The sequence below is a fragment of the Physeter macrocephalus genome, unplaced genomic scaffold (assembly GCF_002837175.3).
Source record: "Physeter macrocephalus isolate SW-GA unplaced genomic scaffold, ASM283717v5 random_210, whole genome shotgun sequence".
In the NCBI taxonomy this organism is placed as follows: Eukaryota; Metazoa; Chordata; class Mammalia; order Artiodactyla; family Physeteridae; genus Physeter; species Physeter macrocephalus.
In genome coordinates, this window is record NW_021145496.1 from 13,355 (window position 1) to 40,394 (window position 27,040).

General features: G+C 54.4%; 1 protein-coding gene across 5 annotated transcripts in view; it reads right to left on the bottom strand.

The window, feature by feature from the left end:
- Positions 1–624: 624 nt before the first annotated feature.
- ABCB9 (ATP binding cassette subfamily B member 9) overlaps positions 625–27,040 on the bottom strand; it is a 38,221-nt gene continuing 11,805 nt past the window's right edge. For 4 of the 5 annotated variants that reach the window (XM_055082663.1, XM_028484677.2, XM_007104546.3 and 1 more), the window contains 11 exons: positions 21,056–21,740; positions 16,735–16,849; positions 16,035–16,165; positions 14,915–15,120; positions 12,524–12,721; positions 11,115–11,243; positions 8,996–9,184; positions 8,358–8,531; positions 6,054–6,213; positions 4,338–4,474; positions 625–1,855 (listed from right to left, as the gene is read on the bottom strand). In XM_055082663.1, the coding sequence (XP_054938638.1) occupies positions 1,595–1,855; positions 4,338–4,474; positions 6,054–6,213; positions 8,358–8,531; positions 8,996–9,184; positions 11,115–11,243; positions 12,524–12,721; positions 14,915–15,120; positions 16,035–16,165; positions 16,735–16,849; positions 21,056–21,656 (2,301 nt within the window). In that variant the 5' untranslated portion in view covers positions 21,657–21,740 and the 3' untranslated portion in view covers positions 625–1,594. Of the gene's footprint in view, positions 1,856–4,337; positions 4,475–6,053; positions 6,214–8,357; positions 8,532–8,995; positions 9,185–11,114; positions 11,244–12,523; positions 12,722–14,914; positions 15,121–16,034; positions 16,166–16,734; positions 16,850–21,055; positions 21,741–26,813; positions 26,893–27,040 lie in introns of those variants that run through there. The other variant, XM_028484679.1, reaches the window with a different exon arrangement.

Sequence of the window (27,040 nt, forward strand, 5' to 3'; positions counted from 1 at the left end):
CTGGGTCTCAGGCCTCGGTTTAATTGGCAGGAAAACGGGTACACGGCAGACATGGAGCTGGTATATGCAGTGTGACTGTACCAGTAGCTAAAATATTGAAATACTTCTCTACCAGTTGGTAAAAGCCACTGCCCAGCCCCTCCCTCCCCCCCGCCGGGACCCCAGACTTCCACACAATCCAGCAAGTAAGAACCACCACCAGGAGGTCTTCCTGTGTCCCATCCTAAGCCTCTCTTCTGATGATTGAGCTGTTCTGCTGGGTAATATTTCTCGGCGCCATGGGCTGGTGGGCGTGGGGCGCCCCGTCCCTGATGGAAAAAAACAGGTGGCATTTGCTGGGTCTCGGCTTTCCCGGGAGGTACAGAAGCTCCAGGGATTTAGAGGAGACAGGTCTCTGTTATCCCGCACAAGCCCCATGGAGACAGACAGACAGACACGGATGTCTGCGCTGGGGTCCTGGGGACGTGAAGGGGCTCTTGGACACTGGGCGGAGGCCCTAGACCACCCAAAGTCTCCCCACAACTACACCAGGCAGAGCCGGGGGAGAGTTAGTGGATGGAGAAACCTAACCAGGCGATGAGGCAGACGGCCCAGGAAGAGGTCAGAAGTCAGGGGTCAGAGGTAGTATACTTTATTGACCGGGTTCTCCCAACATCTTGCAACCCCGCGACAAAGCCAGACCTGGGCTTTGTCAGTGTCCCGTCCACTGGACAGGGAAGAGAACGCGACTCCCAAACGTCCGAAGGGCCTCAGAAGAGCAGAGCGTCAGGGTGGATGTGGGAAGGGGCCGCCAGCCGGGGGAGGGGGAGGGGGAGGGGCAGGGGAGGGGCTAGCGCTGGGCCCTGGGCCAGGGACACCCCGAGGCTCCGCCAGGCCTGGCCAGCCCCTCACTCCCCCACTTAAGGTCCGTAGTGGTTCACAGTGAGACTGGCTTAGATTTGGGAGGGCGGAAGGGGGGAGGGCAGGCAGGCGCCTTCCACTCCCGGCCCACCCTTGGCCTGACTCACAAAGCTGGGAGGAGGGAGAGACAGGAAGTCCCCTCCCCGTGTCCCCCCCCCACCCCGGGACAGGGAAGCCCCTTCTCTCCAGGGGCATAGGGTAGAGGCCTAGTTCTCCCTGACATCCCCCAGGCTCTTAGGAAGGGTCATTCACTCCCGGCTCAGAAGTCTCTAGAACATCTCAGTGAACTTGCCCATCATTGCTCCCAATTAGAAAAATGTGTTTGAAATCTAGGAGATTGGGGCCCACCAGAACCAAGCAGTAAAAAACCTGCTTAAGATCTTGGTTTAAAAAGGTAGCTCTACCTTCGCTTAGAAACCTTGGGAGACCAGCTGGAGAGACCAGTGGTGTCTCCACTGCCCAGACTGGAGGGGGTCGCTCATGGCCGCAGGGGGCCGGTGGTGGCCCGGGGAACAGGGTGGGAACCGGGGGCGAGACGCAGGAAGCGGGGACACGTGGGACAGGGCAGCTGGCCCTCCAGTGCCGTGGACCTGGGCTCGGAGGGCAGCGGGGGCGGCCGGGGGGGGCCCCCGTGGGCACATCTGCCAGGTGGGCACTGGAGCCTCTGCCCCACCGGGAGGGGCAGCGCCCACGGTCAGGCCTTGTGACTGCCGTCGCCCGGCGGCTCCCTGTGGCCGGCTGTGCAGTCCGAGGCGGGCTCGAGCCCCAGCATCTGCCGCTGCACCAGCCTGGCGTAGAGGCCGCCCTGGGCCAGCAGCTGCTGGTGTGTGCCCTGCTGCACCACGCGGCCCTTGTCCAGCACCACGATGAGGTGCGCCCGCTCCACCGTGCTCAGCCGGTGCGCGATGATGAGCACGGTGTGCTTCTGCAGGTTGCCGTGGATGGCCTGCTGGATCTGTGGAAACAGGAGGGCGCCGGCTCACGGCTCACGCGGCGTCTCCACCGCCACCCACCGCCCCGCCCGGTCCCGGCTGGGATCCCAGATCCACCGCGTCCTACGGACGCTCAGCCTCTCTGAGGCTTCCTCGCTTGTAAAGCGAGGGCCGGCCCAGGACCCGCTTCCTGGTTTTTGTCCACGGGGGACGGAGCTCAGAGGCTGACACAGGGCAGTGCTCGGCGAATGACAGAGGGGCCCCTACCGTGGTCGTCTTCTGGGCTTCCTGCTCCTTCCTCTAACCTTGGCCTTGGTTAATGGTCTCACCGTCAGCCCCGAAGCTCACGCCGACAAAACCAGGCGTGAAACCACCTGGTTCCTCATCCTTCCCTTAGCACCCGAATCCGACCCATCAGCAGGTCCCGGGGCTCCATCTCCCCGGTGTGTCTCTGTGACATCCTTCCACCTCCGCCACCATTCCTGCTTGCCGGGAGCCTGCAACCTTCCTGCCCTGCTCCCATCCACCCCCACGTGGATCTAACATTTTTAATCAGTTCTTGTTGAACTCATGCTCCAAGCCCTCCGAGAGCTTCTTGTCCCATTTAGGATAAAATCCGAACTCCTGGGGGAGTTTTAGGGCCGTGAAACTGTTCTGCGTAACATGACATTCTGCATTTGTCAAAACCCATAGAACGCGCAACACAAACAGTGACCCCTAATATGAACTGTGGCCTTGAGTTAGAAATAATGCATTAATGCCAGCTTGTCAACTGGCACCAACGTACCGCTAACGCAAGATGCTAGTAACAGGCGACACTGTTCGTGGTGCGGGGAGGGGGATATACGGGAACTCTCTGTAATTTCTGCTTAATTTTCTTTAAACCTAAACCTGCTCTAAAAAAATGAAATAAAAATCTATTAATGGAAAACAATCCAAACTCCCTTCCAGGGCCTGAGGAGCTTGTGTCCCCCTATGACTCTGTCCTTGCCTCACCCCACTGCCAGCCACGCTGACCTTGGGGCCTGGCTGTGGACCTGCTCTGGGACTTTGCCCCCACTGCCCCCTCTCCCTGGGACTCTCTTACCCAGCCCCCCTCTGGCTGTCTCCTTTCCTTTCTGGTCTCAGCTCAAGTGGGACCTGATGACCCTGGTTCTGTTGGCATGAACTGCAGGATTCTTGGCACGTGTGACCCCATCCAAACTCTGCACTAAGACGGCCACACTCCAGGGGGCTTCTGCAGCACAAGGCCTTGTTGCTAGGATGACCCCAGCCCCTAAATGCCCAATGCTGCCAGGAGAATTGACTGTTCTAGACATCACCTGACGGTGGGCCCCAGAGCTCCCTTTCTTAGAGCATTTACCAAAAAGGGCTTATAATTGCAAAACCTTCCCCTGTCTCCTGGAGATATATATGCAGATCTCCTAAAACTCAGGAATGTTTTTCTCTAGGACCTGAATGCCATCTCATCGTAATCATGGGAAGGATAGGGCCCCCCGTCTCCCAGCCTCGGTAGAGGACAACCGCTGCTGGCCAGCAACCGTGGGGACTGATCACACTTGCACTGCCCAGCCCTTTGTGAGTTTCTCCTGGTCCCCCACTCTTGCGCCCTCCCTGCACCCTCAATCTCCCTGTGAAAGGCGCCATCACCACTGTCACCCCTGCACAGGAAAGGGGCTCAGCTCTTTTCCCTACTGACAGTAGCTACTAATAAAATCTGTTTTCCCAGCTTTAACTAACGTCCAGCAGTGTTTCTCTTTGACAATCGTGACCCTTCCTTCAATCTATCACATGACTGTTTCTTCTTCTTCTTTTGTTTTTTGTCTTTTTTGGCCGCACTGTGCGGCATCTGGGATCTTAGTTCCCCAACCAGGGATCGAACCCGCGTCCCCTGCCCTGGAAGCACGGAGTCTTAACTGCTGGGCCGCCAGGGGAGTCCCCACATGCCTGTTTCATTTTCTACATAGCACAGGCCCCAGGGTGAACTCATGCTTATCTCCTTGTCATCTGTCTCCCGCTCTGGACTGGAAACACCTTGGGGGCAGGGGCCAATGTAACCCCGGTGCCTAGAGCAGCGCCTGGTGCCCGGGAGGCGCACATTAAATACCTGTGTAATAAATGAATTGATCCATGGCGGGACTGAGGTAGCTGGTCCTCTTCAAATACACTATGGGGCCCTTCTTTCTTTACCAATGAAATGAGACTCAGGGGGAAAGAGACACGCTCAAGCCATGGGCCGCAGGGTGGAGCTCCTATCCACGTCCCACACCTCCTGACCCCTAACCCAATTCCATATCATTTCAACACCTAGAGCCAGAGGCTGGGCCAGGGTGACCAGGCCCTGGGCCTCCTCTGCCCCCGCCCCCTGCCCTCAGCTCTGGAACACCCTAGTCCAGGAGGCTGATGGCCTGCGAGAGCCCCTGCAGCCGTGTGCTGCGTGGAGGGAGGGCTCTGGCCACCTGGAGCTGCTCCTGCTTCAGCAGCACCCGTTACCCCGCAACTCACCAGGTACTCGCTCTCTGCATCCAGGGCGCTGGTGGCTTCATCCAGGATGAGCACGGGTGGGTTCCGCACCAGAGCCCGGGCCATGGCCACCCGCTGCTTCTGGCCGCCCGACAGCTGGGCACCCTTCTCCCCCGTCTCTGCACGGCAGAGACACAGGGGCAAGTGAGCGGGAGGTGAGGCCGGCGGCCCTGGGGAGCGGCGAGCAGCCCCCGCCTCCGCCTTTCCCTGCTGCCACAGGAGCTCTGCTCCCCAGGAAAAGGTGGGGCTAAAAGGGCCACAGGCTGGCAACCTCACGAAAGGATGCTCTTCCTCCCTGTTCGTAAGGGCACGCAAAGTACAACTATGTGCAACTGGTACCAAGATACCAGCTTCTACCTATTAATCTGGCAAAAATCCAAACGCGTGATAGCACACTGTGCTGGTGTGGCCGAGGGGAAAGGGCACCCCCTCCTCTCCCTGAGGTACTGCTGGTGCGGGCTCTGTGCTGCCGTGCACACACCGCTGTGTCTATCCGGTTGTGCCGTGCAGGTCTACAGAGCACAACTACAGAGGCACAACCCTTGGACCAGCAAACCCATCTCTGTGAAAATTTCCTGCAGATTCACCTTCTCATGCACAGTGACTCACAGCACTGTTATTGCAAACAAACAAACAAACAAACAACCAAATGTCCATCAATAGGAAACAGGAAATCAGTTATTTTTGAGTAAATTATTATAAAGCCACAAAACAGAAGACTATGCAGCAGTTAAAAAAAAGAGCAGCTTTCTAGGTATCAATATGGAAAGGTCACTTAAAAAAGCCAGGGGGCAGAAGAGAAGGTGCTGGGTATTTTTCTGTAAAAGGGCGGGAGGGAATAAAAATACATATTCATATTTGCATAAAGAAACTCCAAAAGGACGTGTAAGAAAATAAGGAAAGATGTTTTGGTGGGGGCGGGGGGACCTGGCGGTGAAGACCAGGATGAAATAAAACATTGCACTGGATATCGTTATGTCTATTTTTTTTAGTTTTGAATTGTATGAACAGTCCCATTGCGAGAGTTAAAATTTTTAAATATGTTAAATAAAAGCTATGAGTTAATATATTGTTCAACTTATTAAAGTAAAATATTTACTAATATAAAATTAAGTCACTATAATTAATGAATATAATACATATATTATTTTTAAATAATAATATTTCGGGGACTTCCCTGGTGGCACAGTGGTTAAGAATTCACCTGCCAATGCAGGGGACATGGGTTCGAAGCCTGGTCCGGGAAGATCCCACATGCCGCGGAGCAACCAAGCCCGTGCGCCACAACTACTGAGCCTGTGCGCTGCAACTACTGAGCCTGCGCTCTAGAGCCCGTGCTCTGCAACAAGAGAAGCCACTGCAACGAGAAGCCCCCGCTCGCCACAACTAGAGAAAGCCTGTGTGCAGCAACGAAGACCCAACGCGGCCAAAAAATTAAAAATTAAAAAAATAAATAAAATTTAAAAACTAAAAGAAAAAAGTGTCTTTTTAAAAAAAATAGTGTTTTGGAACTAAACAGAGGTGGTAGTTGTAAAGCATTGTGAATGTACTAAATGCCGCTGAATTGTTCACTTAAAATACAGTGGTTAAGTTTGTGTTATGTGAGTTTCAGCTGGCAGAGGGCAGTGCATAACTCAGGGTTGCATCCCTGAGGGTGGACCGCCAGGCACGGTGGAGGCGATGCTCTGGGCTCTGTACCTGTATTGTAGCCATCCTGGAGTTCCATGATGAAGCCGTGGGCATTTGCCTTCTGTGCGGCCTCCACCACCACCTCGAAGGGCACGGTGGGCAGGCCGTAGGAGATGTTGTCTGTGATGGAGCGCGCGAACAGCACTGGCTCCTGGCTCACCAGGGAGATCTGCGGAGGAGGAAGGATGGGCTGTGAGAGGCCTGGAACACGTCTATCCAGCTGTCACCAGGAACCTCGCGAGCCCTGGGCCTGAGAGACGCCGGGAGCCTTAGGTCTGAAATCTGATCAGGGCCCGCGGCCGGCAGCTGCATTCAGCTGCCTCTCTTCTTTCCGAACAGCGGAGTCCACTTTCTGCACAAGCTCTCAGCCTCCCTGACCAACAAACTGGGGTCCCGCTAAGCTTGCCGCCCTGGGCCCGGTCAAGCTCCCTGACCTCCAAGACGGAGCTTACTGGCTGCCCCTGACCTGGAAGAAAAGAGAGAGAAAGAGTGTGGAGTGTAACTCTGTGAGTCGGCCTGTCCCTGGCAGGAGGCAAGAGGGCACAGCAGACCCAGGCCACAAGGACCTCCCTGGCTGGTGCCCCCTCCCTGTAAGAGAACAACCGAAAGGAGCTATTGTCTCATGGTCTCAGTTTTAGGAATTTGTATGTAGCTGGAGGATATCACTGCAACACTGTAAATAGCAAAAAAGGAAAAAGAAAAACAAAACAATCTAATTCTCCATAAATAGAGGATTGGTTACATGATTACATTGCACCCATAAACTCAAACTGTAATATATATATCATACTTCTATTTTTGGTTAAAAACAATATGTGCCTTTGTATATAGAAATGTTTATATAAAGGTAGGAAACACGTTGGAAAGGATATTGACTAAACTGCCAATGCTGGTTCCCGACGCGGAGTAGAATTCAAAAGGTGAGGTGGAGTCACCTCACGTCTTTGTTATAAAATTCTCTGACTATATGGGAATATGATTGGGTTGTTGAGTTTTACTGCTTTGGGTTTTTGAAAATTAAAAATTTAAATTTATAGAGAAGGTATTCACAAAAGAGGAAATCCAAATAACCAATAAACATATGAAAAGGGACTTAATATCTTTAGTCACCAGGAAAATGCAAAAGACCTCTACACTGAACTACCTCTAAATACCAACTGGTACAGATTCAGGACTGGCAGTGTTAGCAGTCTGAGAAGAATAAGTGTCTGAGTATGTTAACTATTGCAAAGCCTGAACAGCTCTCTCTAGGAGCCACTTCCAGAACTCTGGTGGGCAGCGGCCTGGTGGGGGCAAACCTGGGACCACTTCTCCACCATCTGTCCCTGGTTATGTACACACAGGCGGGAAGATTTCACAATCTGTGGCCTCCACCAGCATCTACAACTGGCCAGAAGTTCTGGAATCTCTGTGCCAACTCTCAGGCTATCGTGTATCTTAATGTATGCAGACGATGTAATGTATGTATGTAATGTATGTAGACGATGTGTCTGCTTAATAGTCGGTGTTTCTTGTATAGTGTGCAGCCTGAACAACCGTCCAGGGCATCCCTGCTCTTATGCCAGCACAGGATCAGGTGTCGAGTCTACTTTTCTGAGAGTATTACCCAAAACTGTAAGGTCATGAATAGCCTCCTTTAAATACTGGAGATAACTTAAATGCGGAACAACCTGAACTCTCATCCACTGCTAGTGGGAATGTAATGTGTAAAAAAAAAAAAATAGTAAACCACCTTAATGGCAGTAACTACTAAAGCTGAGGCTCGGGGAGAACCTACCCACCCATGGGCACCGTGATATGGACTAAACTGTCCATATCGGTATCGCTGGTAATAGTAAAAAAACAGGAAACAACCAAAATATCCATCAAGAACAGAACGTATAAACGGACTGTGCCATGTTTACACAGTGGATTATCTTCCAGAAATGAAAATGAGTGAACTACAAACACAGCCTCAACCTGGAAAACTCACAAATAACACTGAGTGGAAGGAACAAGACACAAAGAATACACACATTACGGTTCCAGCCAGACGGAGTTTAAAACTAGCAAAACACAGCTGCGCTGCTGTTCGGGAGGCACAGAGATGGGAACAAAAGAAAAGCACGGAAATGACGATCAATCGTGAGCGTCAGGCAAGACGCTGCTTCTCGGGCGGAGAGTGCTGGAATGTTCCACTTCTTGAACTGGTGATAATTCTTTGAAATGTACGTGTGTCTTGAGCCCTCTCCCCTGTACCTGTGTGCGTGCTCGCGGGAGAGAAGGTCAGACAAGGCAAGGGCGGAGGAGGGCAGCAAAGGCCCATGCACGTACCACTCGGTGCAAGTACTTGTGGTCATAGGCGCTGATGGGCTTCCCATCCAGCAGCACACGACCCCCTTCCAGGGGGTAGAAGTTCTCCAGGATGTTGACGCAGGAGCTCTTCCCACTGCCCGACGGCCCCACGAGCGCTGTCACCTTTCCTGGGGACAGGCTGAAGGAGACATTCTGCAAGGAACACGCAGACACGGTGTGGGGCCCCTGGCTCATATGCTCTGGCCTCAGATGCAGGCGGGCACCCTTCCCAGCCTGCCCCACCGCCGGCCCCCAGAATGCTCTCCTTTCTAGGATTTGGCAGCACTTTTATACTTGTCTCCTTTGCCTGGAATGTTCTTTCTGCAGAGAGCCATCGGCTGGCTCTTGCTCCTTGTTTAGGTCTCATATCAAATGTCACCTCCTCCGAGAAGCCCTCCTTGACTGCTAATACCATCTCTGCAGACTACCCCTGACTTACTGCCTTCCTAGCACTTCTCCGGGAATCCTTTTGTTAATGATCTGTCTTCAGTGTTCCTGGCCTTTCATGTTCCTGGCTGCACTGCCATGGCCTGGCCTGTAGGGGGTGCGCGAGAGATGGGATGAGGGAAAGGATGACTTTGGGGGGTGGGGGTGGGGGGGCTTGGGCCCTCTCTCACCTGCAAGACTTGGGTGTGGGGCCGAGTGCGGTAGGTGAAGGTCACGTTCTCAAAGTCCACCCGGCCCTCCAGGTGGTCGGGGGCCAAGTTCCCATCATGCACCATGGTTGGCTGCCGGTCAATGAACTCGAACACCTTCTCCGCGGCCCCCACTCCTTGCATCAGGCCGCTGTAGACGGAGCCCACGGACTGCGGGGGGAAGTAGACACACGTTCCTGACCCATCGACGCCCCGATCCTGGGACACCCCCCCCGCCCCCCCACCACGGTGCCAGAGAGCTGCAGGGGGTGAGGAGAGAACAAGAACACAGCAGCAGTTCTGGGGGCGGGGTGCCCAAAGGAGGCTGCCGGAGCCCCACCTGCTAGTACAGCAGATCATGACGACAATGAAAAAAATGAGGACAGCAATAAAAAATACTGGTGCCTTGTGTGTTACAGCTAAACCTCACCACCGTCCAGCAGAGTAGGTGTTATCACCCCCCAGAGAAGGAAACGGAAGCACAGAGAAGTTAAATGAACTAGGCAGAATGTGGCAGAACAGGAATCGGACCTTCCTCTTTCAGCTGTCACAGAATTTTTAAATTTCAATTTTAAAAATGGCCCTTAATTTATACTATACATCTCCTTGGGTAAAAACATACACAAGTACAAGTGTGAATAATGACTCATTTTACTGAGTTCTTATATATGTTACGAGGTAGGTTCTATCATTATCTCCTTTCTGGTGATACGGAAACTGAGGCACAGAGAGCTCAAGTAACTTCCCCCAGGTCACACAGCCAGGAAGTGGCAGAGCCAGGATTCGAACCCAGGCACGTCTGGCTCCCGAGTTCAGGCACTTATGAGCTATGACTGCGGGTCCTGGTTGATGAAATGGGGGTGATATTAGTACCGCTGTCATGGTTCCGCGAAGACAGTGCTCAGCACATAGTAAACCCCCAACCCACCACAGCTATGGCTATTATCATAATATCTGGATATAATTATTCCTATTGAGATACAAATGCTGTGTATAAGCTGTCCTTCTTGCTTCATCCCAGAGGCGGCCCCGGTTATCCGAGTACTGTGTCTTTCGAGTCCTTTCTCTGTGCTTTTACAAACACATGCACATATGTAATTAAATCATTCTGAGATGAACAAACCCCACAAATGGGATCAGACCATCCTTATGACTCGGGGATTAGCTTTTTCACTAACAGCTTGTCTTAGGGATCTTTCCATGCCAGTGCGCACAGCTCTACCTCATTTCTGTGGCTGCTGCCTAGTTTTCATAGCACAGATGGACCGTTTCTAGAATACAGGTGTACTGTATTCACCCAATCGCTGGCTGACAGGCATTTAACTTTTCACCATTATAAACAATGCCGCACTGAACATCCTGGGACACGTCTTTGCCCACTAGTGTGGATATTTCTGAAGCATGGATCCCGAGACGCTGATTCAAATGACACGGCATGGATGACTGTAGCTAACGCAAAGTGCCATCTGCAGCAGATGCTAACCCGCCCCTCCCCTGCCGCACCTTTGAGCTTTATCGCTGCAGGACACGGAGGCTCAACCTCAGTGCCGGCGGGCTTTGTGGGGGGAGGGAGGCAGACCAGAGAAGCACTCCAAGCGTCCTCCAGCAGTGACTGACGGCAGCTTCAGCACAAGCACCCCAGCCCCCTAGTCTCGGGACCTGCTGGAGGCGGCAGCCAAACTAAGACATAATCTATCAAAAAAAACCCCACTCTGTTCTTTGCCCATGGAGCTACTCTTTAAAGTGGGTTAAAATAAAGTCAGACCATCTGGCTCTGAACTCGGTTCCCCTACAAACGTGGTGGGCAAGTCGTTTAACCAGTCTGAGCCCCAGCTTCTTTTTCTGGGAAACGGGGACGGGAGTAGCACCGACCGCGCACAGCGTGCTCAGGAGAGTCTTCTGAAATAACTGCTGTCGTTGCCACTTTGCTCCATAAATGGAGTTGCTGTCACTTGTATGTATTACTCCCTTTATTAGTATGATGGGTATTGTCAGGTCCTTTAGAAAGAAACGCCACCCCCGTGAACCCTGGAGCACCCCCGTTTAGATCCCTTCCCTCTCCCTTCTCCCCAGGGCTCCCCTCCCCCCGCGGGCCCCTCACCTCCATACAATCTCCCAGGACAAACTCGTAGATAATGAAGGAGATGAGGTTGCCGCTGGTCATCTGCCCTGAGATGACGAGGTGGCCCCCGTAGTAGAGGATACTGACCTGGACCACCAGCAGCGTGAGCTGGAGGGAAGAGGGAGAGGGGGGTCTGAGTCACGGGGGCCTTGGCTCACACCTTCCCCCCAGCCCCCCTGTCCCCTGCCCCGCAGGGGAGGTGAGAGCAGCTGTGGGCGCCTCACTCACAGCCCGACTGAACTCCAGCCCGCAGCAGGGATGGCCTCCCACAAGCTGGGGCCCTTCTGTCACTCATGCCCTCCCCGCCCCCGCCATGGAGTTTTTCCCTGCAAAGGCCCCCAGCTGGAACAGGCCATGAGCCTGGCTGGGAACAAGGCTTTCTTTGTAAGGCCCTGGCACACATACACAGCCCCCAGGCGCCTCAGCAAGGCCAAACTGGAGCTATTAGTCTTCTCCTTATTGGGAAGAGCATGGTTCAGAAAGGCTGAGTCCACTGGCTAAGGTCACACAGCAAGCCAGGCAAAGCAGACGAGGTCCGTGTTTCCATGAAGGAGGGGCTGTGTCCAGGGTGTGCTTGCCTCCAGCCCCCTCTGGTGTCTGGGGGAGTGGTCTGCGAGAGGAGTGGGACCTGCGTACCCCTGACAACCCACTGGGTCCCTATTTGCCCCTCCCCATCCCAAGCCAGCGATGCTGAGTCAGAACTAGATCAATGGCTGGACCACAGTGCCTTTGCACGAGTGGCAAGAGGTGCCCCTGCTGGTGGGCAGACTGCCAAGAGGCTTGGCTAGCTGAGCTGGATTTCAGGCCCTTCTTCTCCCTGGCTGGGCACTTTTGAGGGGTGGCCCCCCCTGGGGGGACCCAGAAGGTCCTTATTCCCTGCTTTCCCTGTAGACCACCCTCTCTTCCCTCCCCCTAAACTCCAAACCCTCCTCATTCCTACCCCAGCTGTTCCCCAACAGCCCACCCCCAGATGTGGCCAGCACACAGGGACAGGACCCAAGTGCTTCTTCTCCAGGAAGGGCTATAACTCACCCCCAGGGAGTGAGCTGGACACTCTAATGGGGGCAGGTGTGTGGTTGTGACATAGGTCCTGCAGGGAAGCGGCCGAGGATGGGTCCCAGCTGGCCTCGGGGTGACTCCCCACCTTGGCAGGGACGCTTCCCTAGATGGGAAAAGAAAGCTCCTACCCTGCCACCCCACGCCCAGGCGAGAGGGAGAGAGGAGGCGCCCTGTTTGAGGGTGTGCACCGAGAGGCTCAGTTCCTTTCCAGAAAGATTCTCTGAGGACAAGCACAGAGTTGGGACAAAGTCAAGTGTCACACCAGCATGCCTGGACCTGGGCTAACGTCCTGATCTTTGTGTCAGACCTGCCCGGGCCGGGGCACGTACCCCGCTGCCCCAGACGTAGTACATGTAGGCTGCAGCCTCCTTCCTGTTCAGCTTGTAGACCTGCTGCAGCTTCCGTGAGTACACCTCCGCCTCCTCCTCTTCGTTGGCAAAGCTCCGGACTGTCTTCATGGCACTGATGGTCTCCTCGGCCGTGCTGCTGGCTCTGGCCAGGGCATTCTGGACCTCTTTGGAGAGCCTCTATAGGTGGGAGGGGCGACAAGAAGGAAGAGACCCCAAAACAGACAGTCTCACCCTCTGCCTGAGCCCCCAGGCCCCTCTGGGGTTTTCTATCTTTAGTTGGTGCCAGCTGTATGCAGGGAGTTCCAGGGACAAGGGGATAAGACCCAGCTCCCCTCCTCCCCCAGTCCCTTCTAGCTTGATTTGCTGAACTCAGAGAACAGACTCCAGCTGGGCTCTTAGGGTGAGCTCCTGAGGCTCTAGCTCCTGAGGCATGGGGGTGCTGATCATGAAGTCATCTCCAGTATTCAGAGGAGGTTATGAGTGACCATACAGTTTTGGGTAATCCTCTGAGAAAAAGAAGTCTCAATACCTGATTCTGTGCTGGCATAAGAGCAGAGATGCCCTGGATGGTTGTTCAGGTTATACACTACACAAGAAACACTAACTATTAAGGAGGCACCATTTACATCCAGCAACATATATTAAATTAGGTGAGAGCCTGAGGGTTAGCACAGAGATTCCAGAACTCCTAGCCAAGTTCTAGATGGTGGTGGAGGTCAACGGGCTGTGAAATCTGCCCTCATCGTGTGCTTATAACTAGAGACGGATGGCTGAGAAGTGGTTCCATGTACATGACCACCAGGCTGCTGCCCACAGAGTTCCAGAAGCCACCCTGGGCCACACTATTCAGGCTTTCAGGAACCACACTCAGAATCTCACACCAGCCAGGAAGGCTGCCCAGGAGGCTGAGACAGCCTCCTCCATAGGCATGTCCCATGACCTGCGAGTCACGCCCAGGCCATCGGAAGCACGCAGTACACTCAGGCATCCTGAGAGAAGCCAGGCTGTGCCTTGAGTCATGTCTGGCTGCGGGCGATGCGTGTGGCTTGTGGCGATGTCTGTATCCTACACATTCGGGTACAGGTACGAGACCTAAACAGGGCTTCCTTGAGGTCCTGCCCAGTTGAACTTAAAGGTGAGGCCTGAGGTGTGCGCAGAGGCGGGGCTGGTGCAGGGAGCTCCAGGGTTTCCTGCCCCCTCCGAGGGGCTGGCAGGAAGGCAGGAAGGGCGGTGTGGAAGGGAAACGGCTCCAACTCCAACTCATATATTTACTTTTTCTACTCAGGGAGGAAAACAGTGAGGCCGGTGACCCAGAACCGCTGGGGAGAGGGCCCTCCTGGGTGGTGGGCTCTGCCAGAGGTGACACACTGGATTGTGGGGAACGGATCCATCTGGGGGCTGGCCTCAGGTCATCGGCACCAAGGGTTCCAACCAAACCGGGGACCCTGAGCTGATCACGTGTCCAAGCCCCTGCTCAGGAGTGTCCCTGCCCCCCGCAGGCCTGGAGCACCGAGGAGGGGCCGCCTACGCTGTCTGAACCCAGCCTGGCTCCGTTAGGGCTCAGGGGCACCCACCATCGCAGGAAGCAGGAGGAAGGTGAGGCAGGGGCCTAGCTGACAGGCTGACCCTTCTGACAGAGGCAGTGCCAAGGGGCGGCCTGAGGGGACTGCTGCCTGCCCATCACTGCATCGTGGGCAAGGGCCTCGCTCCCGGGGGCCTGAGCCCTCCCCCACGACACAAACGTATAGAAAGAGAGCAAACTTTGCACTCAGAGTGAAAACCAAACTTCCCGTAAAGGCCAACACCATCCGGCCCCCGTCACCTCCCTGCTCTCCCCTCACTCCTGGCTCTGGCCTGACCGGCCTCCCTGAGGCTCCGCAGACACGCCGGGCACGCTCCCACCTCAGGGCCTTTGCACTGGCTGTGCTCTCTGCTTGGAACGTGCTTCCCCGAGCTGTCCACCTCTTTACTCAATGCCACCTTCTCAGAAAGATCTATTTAAAGCTGCACCCAGCCCCAACGCTCCCAATCTGTCTCTTCATTTTTCTTCTCAGCAGCTACGATCTTTTACTGTACTACATATTTTCATTATTAGCACTGTTGTTATTTATCGTCTGTTTCTCTTATTAGAACATAAGCCTCCTGAAGGCAGGGGCCCTGTCTGTTTCGCTGATCTATCCCAGTGCCCGGGACATGGCAGGTGCTGCTCGGTAAATACTCACTGAACGACTGAAATGAACCAGGGAACGAACGCAAATGCAGCCTTACGATGAGTCCTCCGCTAGCCCCTGGTGGCCCCCTGAACCTGCCTAAGGGGTCGCTCAGGCGCTGCCGGTGCTCAGAGCCCAGCGGGGGCCAGGCGGGGCCTACCTTGTAGTACTTGCCGTAGATGTCAGACACCATCATGATGATGGGGAAGCCCATGAAGGTGACCAAGGAGAGCTGCCAGGAGAGGCTGAACATGAAGACCACCACGCCCGTGACCTTGACCGTGTTCCGCAGGAAGATGTTGATGTTCTGGGAGACCAGGTCGCTGACCATGGTGGTGTCCGAGGTGAGGCGGGAGATGAGGTCCCCTGGAACACAGGCAGCTCAGCTCCCGCTGTGGCAGTGGGGTCACTGTGGGCAGCGGCCGGGGACCCTCGGGGGGCTCAGACCTTCCCCGGCTTCTGGGTGCGGTGGGGAGGGAAGAAGAGCAGGTGCCCCTTGAGGGCTGCTCTGAGCCCAGGCCTTGTCACCAGCATCTTGCTCCAGCTTCACAGCCCCCAGAGCACCGGGGAGGCAGCTGAGGCTCAGAAAAGGGAAGCGGCTTGCTCAGCAGCACACAGCGTGTCCGTGACTGAGCCAGAGCCGAACCCGCGTCTCCTCCCTGTCTCTGGCAGAGGGGTCACTCCCCTCTTCCCTCACAGAAATAGCCATCTGGGCTGTGGAGGAGAGAGGGACAAAAGCCCTTTACTGACTGCTGGATACTGGGCTAGGAGTTTCACAACAATCCCACAGGGCAGCTACCGTTACTGTCCCCATCTTACAGAGGAGAAAACAGAGGCTCAGAGAGGTGAAGTTAGTGACAGAGCCTGGACCTTGGCCAGATGCTGTAGCGTCTTCCCTGCTCCGCCCTGCACGTCCGCCCTGCTCACTCCCATAGGAGCTGGGCCTCTCGGGCCACAGGCCTGGGTAGCCCTGGCCCTTGTGCTTCCCACAAGCCAGTGGGAGGTGAGGCCTGGTTGCTGCAGGGACATCGGGTGGCCTAGCGAGGGTCCTATTGTGGCCGCAGTTCACACCAAAACCTCAGCCAGCAGGCCAGCTCCCCAGGGCTCAGGCAGGGCCAGAGGCCCAAGCCAGCCTCCCGGGGTGTCCCCATCCCGAACTGGACGGCAGGAAAAGCCATCAGGACTGAGACCATGGACGTACCCACTTAAATCCTCAATGCGAGGCAAGCCCACCTGGCCGGGCCCAGCCCCAGGTCACCCGAGGCCCCAGGAGGACCAACCTGTGCGATTCTCGTCAAAGAAGCTCGTCTCCTGAGATACCAGCGAGCGGAAGAGACGGTTCCGAAGGCGAATGTTCAGTCTGGCAAATACGAGGGTAAAAATGCCGCCCCGAATACCTGCGGCAAATGAGCTAATTGCAGATAAGAGATGTTATATATAGCACGACGTCCTTCCGACAGCCAACCGCCACCCCCCGCCACCCCCCTCTGCTGGCAGGCGTGGACCCCTCGCAGGGCAGAGACCGGGTGGCACCCCGACCTCGAGCCCACTCTCCGGAGCTGGCACCACCATGGGGTTTCCCTGTTCCCAACAGGAGCTCCCAAGGAGAGGGCGCAGCGGGGACTGCGTTTACTGTGGGTGAAGGACCCCGCTCCGCCAGCCAGACGCCTCTCCCTTCCAGCAGAGCACAGACAAGGCTGGCCCTTGTTTCCCGCTTGGAAAACCGCGGGGGGTGGGAGGGTGCTGGGGAAAGGGGAAGCCCGAGGACTGAAGCCATCTGTAGGGACAAAAGGGTGTGGCTCAACCAGAGGGGCAGAACTAAGCCAGTTGGCTTGTTGGTTACCACGGGGACCAGCTGAGGCACAGGCTCCCCGGGGGCATTTCCTGGGCCTCCCTGGCTCCTTCTCCTCCCGGGAGCTGGCCCTGCCCTCCTTCCCCGCAGCAGGCCTGGGCGGGTGGGGGAAGGGCACGGCTCGCTACCTGCCGATGGCCAGCACACACATGACGATGACGGCCGTGCTGAACTGCTCCATGCTCTTCTGGATGACGATGCCATCGATGGCCCGGCCCGTGTAGTAGGGGAGGAAGGTCTCTCCTGTGGAGACAGGGCGGGCTCAGGGGGCCTCTGCAACCAGGGGAGCCCATGTCCTTCCTCCTGAGCCTCTGGAAGCCCCCATGGCACCCACAGAGCTGACGCCACCGCGGGGTTTTCTCTCTCGGCAAACTCCTGCTTCTCAACGGGGCAGGGGGCAGGGAAGGGGTCCCACACTGCTTAATGCCCTCTCTTTTCAGAGAACAGGAACACGGGAAACGTGAGTTACTTAATCTATACAGACTGGGTCGTGCTATCGTGAATAATGGCGACCTGGCGTCGAGCACACAGAGCCAAGGGGCTCCCGTGTGACAGTTCACCCCCTCTGCACGTGGACGCTGAAGTCAGCTCTGTTATCACCCATTTTACAGATGAGGAAAGTGGAGCTGAAAAGATGAGCTGACGCTCGCCCAGCCACACAATTGGTGGCTGACAGACGCCAAAGTTCACTTCCTTCTTCTCTTTGGCCGAGGGTTCAGGGTCCAAATTCTAGACCCTCAGAATATGTTGATATTCTGGTTCTGAGCAATGCTGGAAATTGCCACCCCGCCCTTCTTGATGGGGCACTTTACAGTTTGTCAGATAATTTCTTACCCATATGTCCTGCTATATCTTCACAACAATCCTGGGTGGACGTGGGGATGGGGGCACTGGGAAGGGATGTCACCCCATTTCACAGAGGTGGAATGGGAGACTCAGAGAGGCTGAGTAATTCGCCCAAGGTCCCACAGCAATTAAGAGGAAGGGCCAGGACTCAAACCCAAATTAGCTTCCAATCAGGGGGCTCGTTCCTTGTGCGTTCCCTCCCAATAACCCAGAATAAATGCCCACTCCCATCTTATAGAAATGATGGACACGGAATAGAAGGTGGTCAGACCAAGCTGTGTCCCCTGTTTTCACTACAGCTCTTTCAGCAGCCATAGCCTGGCTCAGGGCTGGGCATACGGGAGTCACTCAGTAAAGGTCAATGAATGAACCCTGGGCACGTGGGGCAGGCCCTTCCCTGGTCAGCTCTACAGGACTGGCTCACCCAGGACAGTGAGGCCTTCCGTGGCATTCTGGCGCCCTCTGCTGGGCTCAGCACAGCGACCACAAGGCGGCAGCCGCGAGGGCCTCTGTCTCCCCTGTGTCCTTGGCCAGATGGGGTCTCCAGCCACCCCTGTGAAGTTCTACCTCAGCTGAATCTCTGCCTCAGTTTACCCACAGGGAAGTAAAGGGCATCAGCGAGCTCTAGCAGCATTATGATTCCAGCAAGCATCAGTGATGATATTAACCACCGTGGACGTTTATGGAGCCCTTGCTGGGTCAGGTGCTGTGCTAAGCAGGTACGCAAACTCTTTTGTCCAATCTGCCCAAGAACCAGGTGAAACTCTCTAGTCCGTCAACAAACCCTGTGGCTCCACCTTCAAAATATTTCCAGAATTTTCTGCCTCTACTGCCCCACCCGGGTTTGTCAACCTCCTTTGGACTATCTCAGCAAACCCCTGGTTCCCCCTGCTGCCACCTTTATCCCCATCAGCCTGTTCTCCACTCAACGGACAGTGGGAGCCTGTGAAACCCAAGGCAGATCATCTCATCCAGGATCAAAGTCAAAGGCCTTACAGTGGCTGACAGCACCCTGCACGACTGGGCTCTGCTACTGAGCTGCCTCATCTTCTTCTCTCCCCACACTCCCTCTGCTCCAGCTGCGCTGGCCTCTCTGCTTTTCCTTTAACAATCAGGCACCTTCCTGCCTCAGGACCTTTGCACAGGCTGTTCCCTTTGCCTGGAGCACTGTCACCCCAGATAGCTGCTCCCTCATCTCTTTCAAGTCTCAAATGCTTCCCAATAACCCCATAGGTGGTCTATTATCATTCTTCCCCTTTTACAGATGAGGAAAGTGAGGCTCAGAGAGGCTAAGTCATTTGCCCAAGATTATTGTAGTTAGGTTGCCATGAAATCCATATCTCAACGGGAGATACTCAGCACTAAAACTAACCATTTTTTTTTCACAATGGGTGGTTGTTCTTTTAGATTATAAGGTTTCAGAAAAAGCTGAACCCTACTGGATGCTTGCTGATTGAAAAATAATTGTTAATAATCCCAGTACCTAACGCTTTTTTTTTTTTTTTTTTTGGCGGTACGCGGGCCTCTCACTGCTGTGGCCCCTCCCGTTGCAGAGCACAGGCTCCGGACGCACAGGCTCAGCGGCCATGGCTCACGGGCCCAGCTGCTCCGCGGCACGTGGGATCTTCCCGGACTGGGGCACAAACCCGTGTCCCCTGCATCGGCAGGCGGACTCTCAACCACTGCGCCACCAGGGAAGCCCCCAGTACCTAAATTTTATGAAGAAGTACCTAGTTTTGCCAGGCACCGTGCTTTACCTCATTTAATTTTCACAATAACCTGAAGAAGCCCTCATTGCAGGATGAGAAGCCGAAGCTTGGCCACATTAAGTAAACTTGATTAAAATTACTGATGAAGTCGGGGGGCCTGATTTCAAGCTGAAGCCCATAACCTTGACATAATCCTGCAGGCTGGTGCAATCTGCTCGGCTGTATTTTAGGACATCTGTGTTCCCTAAGCGCACACCAGCTGACAACAGCACCCTGGGAGGCAGGGGAAACGCGGCCGTGGGGGCAACATCTGCCAACACAGGCAGGATGGTCATTCATTCATTCATTCATTCACTCAGTGAGTCTGATTCTGTGCCAGGTATCAGGGGCCCTGGATGAGTCAGACCTGGCCCCTGTCCGCGAGGGGCTCAAAGCCTGGAAGGGGAGAAAGGAGAGTGGACGCGTGATTTTCATGTCACCAATGCTGTAATTAAGGGCCACGGTCGGCAGAATCTGAGTAGGCGTCTCAGGAGCAGACATTTGGGCCTTGAAGCATGAGTAGGAGAAACTATCTGGTTAAATGAAAAGGGGTCATTCCAACACTCACGGCCACTAAAATTTACTGGGAGCTTTCTATGTGCCACGAGCTGTCCGAGGCGTCTTACTCGAATTAACTCACTGAACCTCACAACCCCGCAACTGCTGATGTCCCTTTTACAGATGAGGAGATGAGACTTAGAGAGGTTAAGTAACTTGCGTAAAATCACACAGCGGTTAAGGGGCCGGGACTGAGAGGGTGGAGGATGGATGGTACGAGGAAATGGGCTCTGGGGTTCACCTGTCCTCTTTGAGATCACTCTGGCTTTGTGGCTACTCCCAGACTCTGTCCCTGGGAGTTAAACATGTAACGACTCACAGCAGCTAACATTCCTGTACTCATCATGCCGTACCAAGCTCTGTACCTGTCCTTCTCCTCTCTGTCCTTTTAGTCAAACTTTACAACACCTTGGGATAAGGACGCTCCCAATCCCCATTTCACAGAAGGAGGAAGTGAGGCTCTGAAAGGTTTGAGCACTTGCCCACGGTCACACAGCCAGGCCCGGAGCAGGACTGGGACTGGTACCTGGGCCTTGTCACCCCCAGAACCCGTGGAGTTTCCACCCTGTGATGTCCCTTCCCACCCATGTTGCTGGAGTGTTGCTTTCAAACTGTTTGGACCAGACCCACAGTAACAGATACAATTTACATCACCAACTGGGACACACACACAGGCGCACACAACTAAAATTAAAGTTTCACAAAACAATACTTAATCTTACCACAGCCTACATACCCTGATGGCTCTATTCTATTCTGCTTCATTACAAAAAATGCTTTGAACCTATAAATGCCATTTCTAGGAACTTATCCTACAGATACATGCACATTTATATGAAACATGTATGAACAAGAGAAAAAGCCTCAAAACAACCCAAGAGTCCAACAACGGGAGACCGACTAAATAATCTATGGTACAGCCACACAGTGCAGTATTCCACAGCCAAATAAAAGAATGAGACATTGATTGGAAAAATTCCGGGATATATTGTTAAGTGAGAAAAGCAAGACACAGAATGGAGTGTAAGAGGTGGGGAGAGTGACGTGTACTTATTTGCTTGTAGCCGCATAAGGAAATGCTGGAAGCATATACAAGAAAGGAATAAAAGTGGTTTCCTGCCCACTTGGAAGCTTCCGGAACCTTTTTCTGTAGTTAGCCCTGGGCACAGGATCAGGGTAGTCAGCGGCAGAATTAGGAGTGAAACCCTCAGCGTTTACCTTTGCATGTCCATTTGATGTCTGAACCACGTAAGCAAGATGTTAACATCTGAGAGGAAAGAAGAGGGCCCTCACTCACCCAGTGCTGCCATGATGAGGAAGAAGGAGGCGGCCACGAGGAAGGCGATGTCGGGCTTGGTGTAGGACAGCAGCTTCTGCAGCGTGGCCCCGGAGGCCTGCTCGGGCGCGGGCCGGTCCTCCCCTGGGAGGCCCTCGGCCTCGGCCGCTGCCCCCCGCTCGAGGGCCTTGGCGTCCGGCTGCACTGTGGACAGCAGCCACCAAAGCAGGAAGGATGCAGCGAGTGAGACGTAGGTCCACACGAAGAGGGCCCAGAACCATGGGTCCCGGACCGGCTTGCGTACCTCAGAGAAGAGCAGCAGCTTCACCATGGTGTAGATGCCCGCGAAGAGGCACACGAGGGCGATGACCGTCCACGAGGCCCGCAGCCGCCGGGGCCCCAGGGCGCTGTTCTTGGCCACGCCGATGGTGGCCCCCAGCAGCAGGCAGCTGCGGTACAGGCAGGCCGCCCAGAGGTCCAGCACCGAGTCAAAGATGTTGAAGTGCCGGATGTCCTCCAGCAGGCTGCGGTCCAGGTGGCTGAGGACGTAGATGGCCGTGGTCATGCCGACGTCCAAGCTCATGAAGGCCAGGGTCACCACCACTGCCTTCCACAGCTGCATCCTGCTGGCGGGTGGTGGGCAGGCACCGAGGGGCAGGCTCTAGCTCATGGGGGCAAGGCCATTGTCTGTGGGGCGAGGCCAGACCTGTAGGGGCAACAGTGCAAGGGGTTCAGGTGTGCTACTTGCTGGCTGTGTGACCTTGGGCAAGTCACCTGACATCTCTGAGCCTCAGATTCCTCATCTGTAAAATGGCAGTGACAAGAATACTGACTTCACAGTATTGTGAAGGTGGCACTCACAGTATTGTGAAGGTGGCACTCACAGTATTGTTGTCACGGTTCCACTCATTCAAGGAACATTTACTGAGCACCCTCTGTGGGCCAGACTCTGTTCTTTGCACTGGGGATTTAACAGTGAACAAAAATAACACAGATCCCTGCTCTTGTGGAGATGAGACACTCATGTCAGAGACAGATAATAAACATAATAACTAAATTATACAGGATGTTAAGAGATAGGGCTGGGGTGTGAGGAACGAGGGGCCATGAGGGGCGGTGAGGGCAATCTTAAATAGTGGGCCAGGGCTTCCCTGGTGGCGCAGTGGTTAAGAATCCGCCTGCCAATGCAGGGGACATGAGTTCGAGCCCTGGTCCGGGAAGACCCCACATGCCACGGAGCAACTAAGCCCCTGCGCCACAACTACTGAGCCTGTGCTCTAGAGCCCGCGAGCCACAACTACTGAGCCCGCGTGCCTAGAGCCCGTGCTCTGCAACAAGAGAAGCCACCACAATGAGAAGCCTGCGCACTGCAACGAAGAGTAGCCCCTGCTCGCCACAACTAGAGAAAGCCCGCGCACAGCAACGAAGACCCAACACAGCCAAGAATAAATAAACAAACAAACAAATAAATAAATAGGGGGCCAGGGAAGACCTTGCTGTGAAGGTAACCCTTGAGTGAGACTGAAAGAGGTGAGGGAGTCTGCCACGTGGAGATCTGGGGGAAAAGCATTTTGGACAGGTGGAACAGACAAAGCCAGAGCCTGAGGTAGGAACGTGTGGCTTGAGGGAGGCAAAGAGGCCCCATGAGGTCAGAGAGGTGAGGGTGCAGGGATGTGCAGGGCTCTGCAGATGAAACTGAGATCAGCAAAGGATGTAATGAAGAGTCACTGTCTTATGACTACTACCGCTACTACTACTATAATCATTAATTTCTCTGAACCTGTTTCTTGTTTTGTAAAATGTTAGCAGGCGGTCTAATATGTGAACACCAGGTATGGGCACAGTGCCGAGCCCGTAATAATTGCTACTGATTGTTACCACATATAGTGCATGTTTAATAAACGTTTGTCCACTTCCCTCCTCCCCACATCAGGCCTTCAGTCTCCCCAAATAAACCTGAACCCTCTTAGACCAAGAAGGGGTGTCTGCAGGCCCGTGAGCAACCCAGAGACTTTTGATTCTGCCTGGAAGTTTCCAGAATCTTTTCCTCCAGCCCAGGTTGCCCCTCGCCCTCAGCCCTAGCCCCTTGTGGTTTTCTGGAGCGCGACGTCTGCTTTGCCTAAGGTACATCCCACGTTGGCTCCTTCAGGCCTGGACCAGGGCCTGAGATGCCAGGAGCTGCAGAGACACGGAGGGAGGTGGGCCTGGGGGCCTGAGTTTGGGAGTGGGGCTTGTCTGGGGCAGGACTGGGACCAGACTGGCTGCGCCCCCGAGCGCCACCTCAGGACTTGGGTTCGTCCCTGTCTTGCCTGGGGTCTTTGTTGTCCCACCTGCAAAATGGGCAGAGCTCTGGCGCCCCCAGCGGAGGGGAGAGGTGCAGAGCAACAGGAGGGGTGACTGGGAGTAGTGCCTGGGAACGGGCGCCAGACTGGAAGACCCTCTCCCCCCACAGCTCCAGCGCTCAGACCAATGTCAGAAACCCCACACAACCCCAGGAGGCTGCTGCTTCCACATGCCCATGTACCGCTGGGGAAACGGAGGCACACAGAGGCAAAAGCACATGGCCCAGATCACTCAGCCAACAAAGGCCCAAGCCAGGACTCGAGCCAGTGTGTGAAGGGTCCCAGCACGTGACTCGCAATCTCGGTACCACATGCCTGACACACAGCAGGTGCCCAATTACTACAAGCGAACAGTCTCGCAGCACAGCCCTTCTTAGCAGCCCCGCCCTTTATGAGGGTCACGTGCTTTGTATGTGTCTGCTTATTTAATCCTCACAGCAACTTTGCGAGATTCACACCATTATCATCCCCATTTAGCTGATGGAGAAACTGAGGCCCAGAGAAGCTAATAACTTGCCAAAGATCACACAGCTGGTGAGCAGCAGAGCCCGGATTTGAACGCAGAGCTGTCTGGTTCCAAAAGCTGGGCTCTAAACTGCTAAGCTAAAATGCTTGTCAGCATAGCAATCCTTACTCACAGCAGCCAAGACATGGAAGCAGCCTAAATGTCCATCCACAGGTGAATGGGTAAAGATGTGGTACATATACACAATGGAATACTACTCAGCCATAAAAAAGAATGAAATAGTGCCCTTTGCGGCAACGTGGATGGACCTAGAGATGATCATACTAAGTGAAGTGAGTCAGGAAGAGAAAGACAAATGCCATATGATATCACTTACATGTGGAATCTAAAATATGACACAAATATTTATGAAACGGAAACAGACTCACAGACATAGAACACAGACTCGTGGTTACCAAAGGGTGGGGAAGGGATAAATTAGGAGTTTGGGACTAGCAGATACAAACTACTGTATATAAAACAGATAAACAACAAGGTCCTACTATATAGCACAGGGCACTATATCCGATATCCTGTAATAAACCATAATGGAAAAGAATATGAAAAAGGATATGTATATATATGGATAAGTGAATCACTTTGCTGTACACCAGAAACTAATACAACATTGTATATCAACTATACTTCAATTAAAAAAAAATATATATATACATATAGCAAGTGCTAACAGAGAGTATTCACTGAAGGAGAATAGAGTCTATACCAGAGGGGGCTCAGCTAAGCAGCAGAACTGATGACACACAGTGGTAACAATGACAAGGACAGCAGCAACAGTAACAAGAGCTGACACTTACTGATGTTATTGTGCACCTGGCACTGTTCGGAGTGATTTACATGCATTTATCCTCACAAGAATCCTATGAGGTATGTTCTATTATCATCCCCGTTTTCTGGTGAGAAAATTGAGGCACAGAGAGGTTAAGTGACCTGCCCCAGGTCACGCAGCTAGGAAGTGGCACACCTGGGATGTGAACCAAGGCCCTCGAGTTCCAAAATCTGTGCTCTCAACTCCAAAGGCATAATTCTTCAAAACAGCATCTCAGGGGTAGGCAAGACCTTTAATGATGCTCAGGAGGGTCTGAGATGCAGAGGGGACGTGGGGCGTGACGGTCCCCAAGCCTGGGCCCTGCTGTCACCACAGCACTTCTAGGAAGACTCAAGTATGTCTTAGAGAAGACAGTTGCTTTGTCAGCAGCTGCCTCTCCAAGGGAAGCCAGGCTGACTGGGATCAAGGGCAGGGGAGGGAGTGAAGGTGGGGACACGGGAACAGACACCCCCTGCCCAGGCCCTTGTTCCACCCCCAGCCCTGGCTGGGCTGCCGGCGCAGGCTCCTATCTGCTGCAATGCAGAGGCCTCGAGGAGCCAGCAAGTGGGTGAGCGTGAGTCGGAGCCCAGGGAGGGATGCTCTTGGCTGGGTGCCTCCCCAGGCCTCCTGGCCAAGCTACTGCCGGCTGCCTGGGCCCCGTCAGCCACCTTGGCTGCAACTCACCTCTTGGTGGTACAAGGAGTCCCTTAGCTGCCGGGAAGGAGCTGGGATTCAGAAGTGGGACAGGAGGCAGATCTGCCAGAGAGCAGCCCAGGGTCTTGGCCAGCTCTCCCCATCCCCAGTCCCAGTCACCGGGTCAGTGCCTTCCCGACACCCTCCACTTCGGGTAGTGTCATTTGACAACCACCCACCTGGGAGCCCCAGCTGTTTATCTCCTTCACCGGAATAAAAGAAAATTTTGCACTCCAGCATCACAGACTATTTGAACCACGTTTTACAGATGGGGAAACTAAGGCCCAGAGAGGGAGGGAGGGAGGGAGGGAGGCTTGCCCAAGGTGGCGCCGTGAGCCGGGGACAGAGCAGCATTAGCACTGGGGCCCCCAGCCCCTGAGGGCTGAGTCCTCCCGCTTCGGCTCTGACGGAGCACAGCCCAACCTGGGTCACGTTACAGCGCTCAGTGGGGACAGACTACTCCGTTATTTTTAAAGTTACTGAGCAGGAGAGTGAAGGGGACAAGACCACCAGCCAAGGCTGGGAGGAGGGGAGGATGGGGGCCAGTGGGCTGGTTGGGGCCATGTCCCAGCACACCATCTGCCTGACCTGGAGGACGCAACTGGGCTTGGCCAGGTGGAGCTGGAGGGCAAATCGTGGGCACATGGGTGACGTGTGTGCCCCAAGGGACAAGGGCAAGGTGGTGGCCAGAGGTCAGAGCAGGCACTGCCCAGGGCTTGATGTGCCCAGGAAGACAGGGTCAACAACTCGCCTTGACCCCAAGAGCTAAGGAATGGCACAGGATTAGCAAGTGACCGCATCCCCACTGCAGGTCCTGTCAAAGGCTTTTCTTCCCAGTAGAAGAAATGGTGGTTGGGGCATCTCCAGCTGTCAAGTGCACAAAAGGAAACTCTGGAACAGCCAGGAGATAACAAATAGCAATTATGATCATAACCACAGCAGCTATAGTTTATGGGGTGTTACTAAGTGCTTGACAATGTGCTAAGTGCCTGTCACCTCCCGTCCCAGTTAATCCTCACCACTACTCTGGGACGTTCTCTCGGTTATCATTCCCATTTTACAGATAGGGAAACGGAGGCTTGGGGAAGTCAAATGACCAGAAGAGAAGGCAGGGCTGAAACCCCACACTTCACCCTCTGGGCCCAGGCTATTCAGGGCTCCCAAGAAAGGGTCCTGAAGGACCTGGGGGGCCCACGCAGCTCAGTTCTCCCCCAACTTTGGGAGTGAACTTTTCACCCCAAAGCAGTCATCACCCAGCTGACTGGGGCTGGTTCTGTGGGACAGTGTCATTGTGGGGTCTCCGGATGCAGGGCCAGGACTCAGCTGAGTCTACGTTATTCCATCCTGACTCCCACCCTTGCTGAGCCGCACATCCCACACTGGCACTTGGGGAAGTTGTTTCAGATAACTCACCGCTCTAGGTGAGGCAAACTGGGGAGTCACTGCGGCCTTCCTGCCGTCCTCCTCTTGTCACCTGGCACCTGCCCACCTGAAGCAGGGGAATTGAGGCCAGCCTAACTCCAGGGTGGGGGAGAACTGTCAGACCAGCTTAAAGCTGTCTGAATTAACGTCATGTCTGGGGAGGGGGCACCCTGTTTTAACAAAGAACTAGAAATAAGGGAGAGGCTCTTGGGAAGCCA